We start from the raw sequence: 6,000 nt of genomic DNA on the forward strand, positions 1-6,000 counted from the left end.
TAAGATTGTCATTTCAGTCTATTTTAATTCCAGTGTCACTCTGTTATAAAAGTTTTACTCTAGCCTTAGTAGGTCTAGCCAGTATCAGTTGAGAGTTTGTCTACAAAATTAATCTGGGAGGACTGACGCAGTGTGAACTGAGCAGCTCGCTGTCTGTGCTTTCATTACTTCTCCCCCTAGGTTTGTGAGTTGCCTTTTGGAGCAGCCTGAAGTGTTAGTCGTGGGTGCGGGAAGAGGACATGCTGGCAAAATCATTCACAAGCTGTTTGTGAATGCTCAGAGGGTATGTGGATTTCCTTATTGACTGATCATGATCTCTCCAGACCTCTCCTCAGTAAGATGCTGTTTTGATTCCCACACTTGGCTGGTTATATAGCTGCTGAGTGTAAGTCTAGGCATTGGGTTTGAACATTAAAAAAACAATGACTTTCAACAGTGACTTTTTGAGGCTTTGAAATCCATTTGCTTTCTTACATGTTTGAGTAAAATAATAAGTATATTTTAGGATATAAATTTCCAAAGTAAGAAGGGTCCGAGATCTATTGTTACAGAATCTAATAGGGACTTGATTAGCAATGGCCAGTGCTGTGCAGTAGGAAAAAAGGTAGACTACTTTCAAATTAGAATAGAGTTCGTTTTACCAATTTTAAACTCCATGTACTGCAAATGGATTCACAGTTTCGCTTGTGAAGTTAGTATATCTATTTTTGTCACGGTGAATTGATCTAAGGAAGAGCAAGACTTCAGATGTTTAGGACTATGGAAACAGGCTTCAGCTCAGAAAGAAAGCCCAGTTTGAAAAATTATCTTTGCTATTACCTCTACTACTGAAAGTAAAGGTTCAAAAGATGTGTAGTACTTTCTGACATTCTGAAACTCTTAAAATTTGAATTTTTGTGAAGGTGATGCTAGTTACACTTTGTGTGGATACTGTCTGTAATGATCTTGTTTACTGGTTAAGATGATTTTCATGGCAGGGCTCATTAATATGAAAGATTATGATAAAAATATTATAGAGTGTACTACAGACAGTCTCTGACTTACGATAATTTGACTTAGGATTTTCAGTTTTATGATGGAAAAAAAAAATATGTGTTCAGTAGAAACCATACTTTGAATCTCAGATTTTGGTCTTTTTTTGGGCTAGTGGTATGTGCAGCACAGTCCTCTCATGATGCTGGGCAGGGGCAATGGCAGATCCCTGTCAGCTGTGAGATCCCCAGGGCAGACAGCCAATATACTTACAACTACTCTGCCCAGACAGCCGTTCTTTATCTCACTGTCAGTACAGTATTTAATAAATTACATGAGGTGGTCAACACTTTATTATAAAATAGGCTTTGTGTTAGATGATTTTGCCCGACTGTAGGCTTAAGTGGGTGTTCTGAGCTCCGGTAAGGTAGGCTAGGCTGAGCTATGATGTTTGGTAGGCTAGGTGTAGTAAATGTATTTTCAACTTAGGATGGGTTTTTTGGGATATAACCCAATTGTAAGTCAAGGAAGATACGTAAATAAAAGGGTGTCCCTTACCTGGAACTGTGATGACTCCAGCATGAGAATTACACTTTCAAAAGTGGGTCCTTCTAGACTCATCAAATAAGTCATCAAATAAGAAGAATTTTCATGGGTTTACATATAAAATAAAAACTATATAATCTCTTTTGAGTCTGTCTGGAGCATATCTAGTTAATATATTCCATTTTATAGCCAAATGTACTGACCTGAATTTTTAGCAAGAACTGAAACCTGTGATTATTCATGGGATTGTTCCCTAACTTTAAGAATTTCAATTTAAAAACCAATTATTTTATTTCCTTATAAATTAGAGTTCTAGAAAACAATAGATGCTTATTTTGATTTATTTGTTTTTGTCTCTGGCATGAAATCAGGAACCAAGTTTGTTTTTTGCATCCTTTATTTTTCACTAGCTCACTAGCCGGAAGCTAACAACCACATTTCCTTTTCACCATCAGTATGAATTTTCCTCCTATTGCCGAAGTTCTTTCCTTTCTACTCACTTTAAAAAACTTGTTAAGAGGACTTGAAATCTAAAGCATTTTTATTTTTAATGATGAGAGTATTACTTGTTCTGAATATTTAAGCAAAATTATTTTTCCCAGAATGAAAATGGTACCCCCTCCCCCGCCTCCCAGAATGTCAATAAAGGCTCATTCTAAAACATAGGGTAATACAGAAAATTATAAAGGAAAACTTAATCACATTAATCTCACCACCCTCTGACAGTCATCATCAACATTTGACAGGAAGTATATATAAATACATGTATATTTTACAAAAACAGGATTATATTCTGTGATTTACTTTTGTTATTCTTGTTTTTCACTTATCTTATTACATTAGTAAACACAGGAGTGTATCATCTTTTCAGTGGTCTTGTATAGCTAATCCCCTTGAAGGGGTGCTGAAATTGTACATTTTTCCTGCATTATGTACGTGTAAAAGATTTCAAACTTCCAGACCTTGTAGGGAATGTTTTTAGGGAATTGGCAGATTTTAATCCATATAACAAGTACCTGGCTTGTACATTTTTGAACTCAGACCTTAAATGTCTGGTTGATGTAAACCATTAAAGTTTATTCATATAACTTTTTTATAATTAATTGACACTTTATATCAACTTTGCTAATCAAGATTTTTACCTTTTTAGGAAGTAATGAAATTTCAGTGAGAATTTTGTATAGCATGCAGCAATTTTACTTATTTAGAACTCTTTGCTTAAAATTACATGTTTTAATAAACTTCATCATGATTACATGTGTCAGTGGTGTATTCCACTGGAATTCAGCAAATAAACCGCAGATTGGATTTTGCTTCAGTTTTATCAGTTTTGCCCATTAAATGACACTGTACATTGCCTGTTGAACCATCAGATGCATGAGAAGTAGGATATGTCTGCTCAGTTTAACAGCTAGGTGTGTTTTATGTGGTGTGTGTTTGTCTTGATATTCTTTTGATAGGATCGTGTTCCTTAATGTAGTGCATGCTGTCTCTGAAATGATCTTGAAATCTCTTGTCTAGCTCTTTTTAAACCATCTTGCTTGTTTCCTTTTCATCACTGTTTCTTTTCTCACCTTTTCTCAAGCTGACTGAATCTTCTGATGAGGTAACAAAATAGCCTTTGTCCCTCATAGTTCCTTGTTCCTTCCCATTCCTCTAACTTCATAAGGTCATTAAGACTAACCACCTCTTTAACAGTCTGGATTTGGCATACCTTTCATGCTGATGTTTAGTATAACACGATTTCATATTTCCATTGCCAAAACAGTACTTTTTTTTCTTTTTCTAAATCGATGGTATTGTGAAAGAAATCTAGTAATCAGAGAAATGAAAGAAGTATAGTGATCAAGGTTAAAGTGAAGGCTCTAATTGAATGTTTTTTATGCAGTTTTAATGCAAAAAATAGATGCCTTTAGTATTGAGAACTTCTCTTTTGTGGCCATTGCTACATTACACGGACCTCTACCATTTCTTTATCACCTTAGCTGGTCAGCAAACAAAACCAGTGTCCACAGTTTTAATTTGGCAATTGAACCTTAAAAAGAAATGAAAGAGTGGAGATAAAAACCATCTTTCCAGACTTTGGGGGAGAAGCGTCTCCTTACTGGACTGAGGACATCAGACTTGAACTTGGGTTGTTGCTAGAAGAAATGTTTAGAAACTAGTGCTACATTTTCCCTCTTCTTCAGATGTTGGAATATGGCCCTCACTTTTCAAAGCAGATTGCCTGGCAGTCATTATCTCTTTTGTCTCTGTCACCAATTTATTTGTAATCTCTGGCAGTTAATGCAGTGTTTCAAGCTTCTTGCTTTTTCCGTGTTGGTTTTTGAGTAATCATAACATGGCTGACTGCATTACTGAGTAATGTAGAACATTTTTTTATGTATTTGTCATGTTTATTCATCTGTCCTTCAACGTGATCTAAGTTTAGCATTGGACTTGCTCTTGAATTTAGCATTTGATTCTGTTCAAGGCTGCAGCCATGGCTCCACCGGAGGAGGAACTGAAGAGAATGGGCTCTCCAGAAGAGAGAAGGCAGAACTCGGTGTCAGACTTCCCACCTCCTGCTGGCCGGGAACTCATTTTGCGCACCACTGTGCCGCGCCCGGCTCCATACTCCCGAGCTCTGCCTCAGCGCATGTACAGTGTTCTCACCAAAGAGGATTTCAGACTTGCAGGTGCCTTTTCGTCAGATACCTCCTTCTTCTAATTCTAGAGCCACTCATTTATGGCTTCAGAGGCCGTGCTGACCCCTTCCAAGGAAGGGAGGTTGTGCCAGTCAGAACTTGAGAGGCCATGAAGAGGACCTGTCCAGTCCAATGATCAGGAATCATACCAGCATCTGAAAGACTTTCCAGCACCATGCTTGGGCTTTGTTGTATCTTCGTTGGGTCAGAGAGAATTGAGCTGTTGAAAGATTTGTTCCCCAAAGAGATGGCCCTTGTTTGACCAGGGGTTGGGGGTAGGAGGTGGTGGGATGTGCAGGGACTAGAAAAATAGCAGGAGCTCTCTGTACTCACTCCAGTGGGATTGTGCTCATTTATTCTTTCCTGTGACTCTCCCTTAGGCTATCGCCTTACATTCATAGTCTGTGTAAACACACTCGTTGCATTTGTTAGTAACAGGCGTGCAAAACAGAGTATCTGTTAATTGAGATTTCTGGATATTTTGGTGGTAGCTTCTTTTCCCAGAATCTGTGTTTTTGAAATACTAAATGACATTCTGTTTATTCAATCTAGTGGCCATGTTGATTGTATTAATTAACTTTTGATGAGTATTTTAAATATTCTAGGAGAAAACTTAGAATTTCACATAGTTTATGTGTTTTTCCATGTAACTATGACCTAAATGTATTCCTTCTGATAAAACAATATATTAAATGTCACTGCAAATTAGTGTTGTATCTTATCTTGTAAGGTTTGTTTCTCTTGTTTTGTTTTTGGTTGGCAGTAAGATATCCACCTGCAAATTGTTCTCTTCCCCTGCTGTACAGCATGCATTCCTTTTTTTGTGATTGTTGGCTAGATACTATATATACGTAATGGAGTAGAGATGAGCACATGCTACAAATACAGCTTTGGAACATAGAGATTATCATGCACTTAGTGTAATTTGGTGTGTGTGCTAATGTAATGAATGCGAGGTTATTTCAGTGAACTATTGTGCTTTTGTGTTTTAGTTAAAATGAAAATAATCGATGCAGATGTATAGCACCTAGCATAAGGATAATAGTACTTCTAGTTATGTGGTGATCAAGATTTATTAAGTTTGTGTTGCTGTATGGCCTCTGTTCAGTAATCTGAAATCAATTTTAGGCCGAAAATTCTCATTTTAATCCAAAGCAAAAAGTGGTTATACTGAAGCATAGACCTTGCCTATGTAATTTAAAGAATTAATAGAGCTGTGTATACCCTATTATATTATTTTTGTAAAAAAAAAGTGTGCGTGTACATATATATGTATATATATGCACATATATATGTATATATGTATATATGAAGTAGGGGAGGCCCTAGTTGGTGACCTCCCAGCCTTCACAGTGCTTTTCTCTGAGATGCTGGACTTGATTGCTGCTGGTAAACCGTATGGATGCAGGCCTGAGTACTGAGCGCTGTACCAGGTAGAAAATGTGTCTTTCAAGGACAGGATTTTTCTGCTTTCCAGTGAGGAAGTAATAGCAATGAAACATTTTTCAAAGAGAGGTTGGACTTTAAAACGGCTTTGTGAATCTAATAAAAAAGGAAAGTCTTGCTTTCTCTGACTACTTTTCTTTTCTCTCCTCTCGTGGGCACTTTGGTCTTATTTCAGTTTGTTTTATGCTGTCTCACATCTTCCTAAATATTTGCAGCCTGCCGAGGCTTGCAGGGGTCTCAAGAACATTCTTTGTGCCTTCTTTTTTAGTGGCAGTTACCCCAGTTCACTTTTCTTATACTTACGTGTCGGTTTATCTCACAGGTATTTTTTAACGTACCTACTTTATAG

General features: G+C 37.0%; 1 protein-coding gene across 2 annotated transcripts in view; it reads left to right on the top strand.

Moving 5' to 3' along the window:
- Positions 1-5,773, top strand: part of RAB3GAP1 (RAB3 GTPase activating protein catalytic subunit 1) — a 115,230-nt gene extending 109,457 nt beyond the window's left edge. Inside the window, exons 23-25 of one of the 2 annotated variants that reach the window (XM_045783015.2) lie at positions 181-283; positions 3,104-3,124; positions 3,992-5,773. In XM_045783015.2, the coding sequence (XP_045638971.2) occupies positions 181-283; positions 3,104-3,124; positions 3,992-4,228 (361 nt within the window). In that variant the 3' untranslated portion in view covers positions 4,229-5,773. The remainder of the gene's footprint in view (positions 1-180; positions 284-3,103; positions 3,125-3,991) is intronic. The other variant, XM_045783023.2, reaches the window with a different exon arrangement.
- Positions 5,774-6,000: the final 227 nt, after the last annotated feature.

This window comes from Ursus americanus, chromosome 1 (assembly GCF_024610735.1).
Source record: "Ursus americanus isolate L20-20 chromosome 1, mUrsAme1.1.p, whole genome shotgun sequence".
In the NCBI taxonomy this organism is placed as follows: Eukaryota; Metazoa; Chordata; class Mammalia; order Carnivora; family Ursidae; genus Ursus; species Ursus americanus.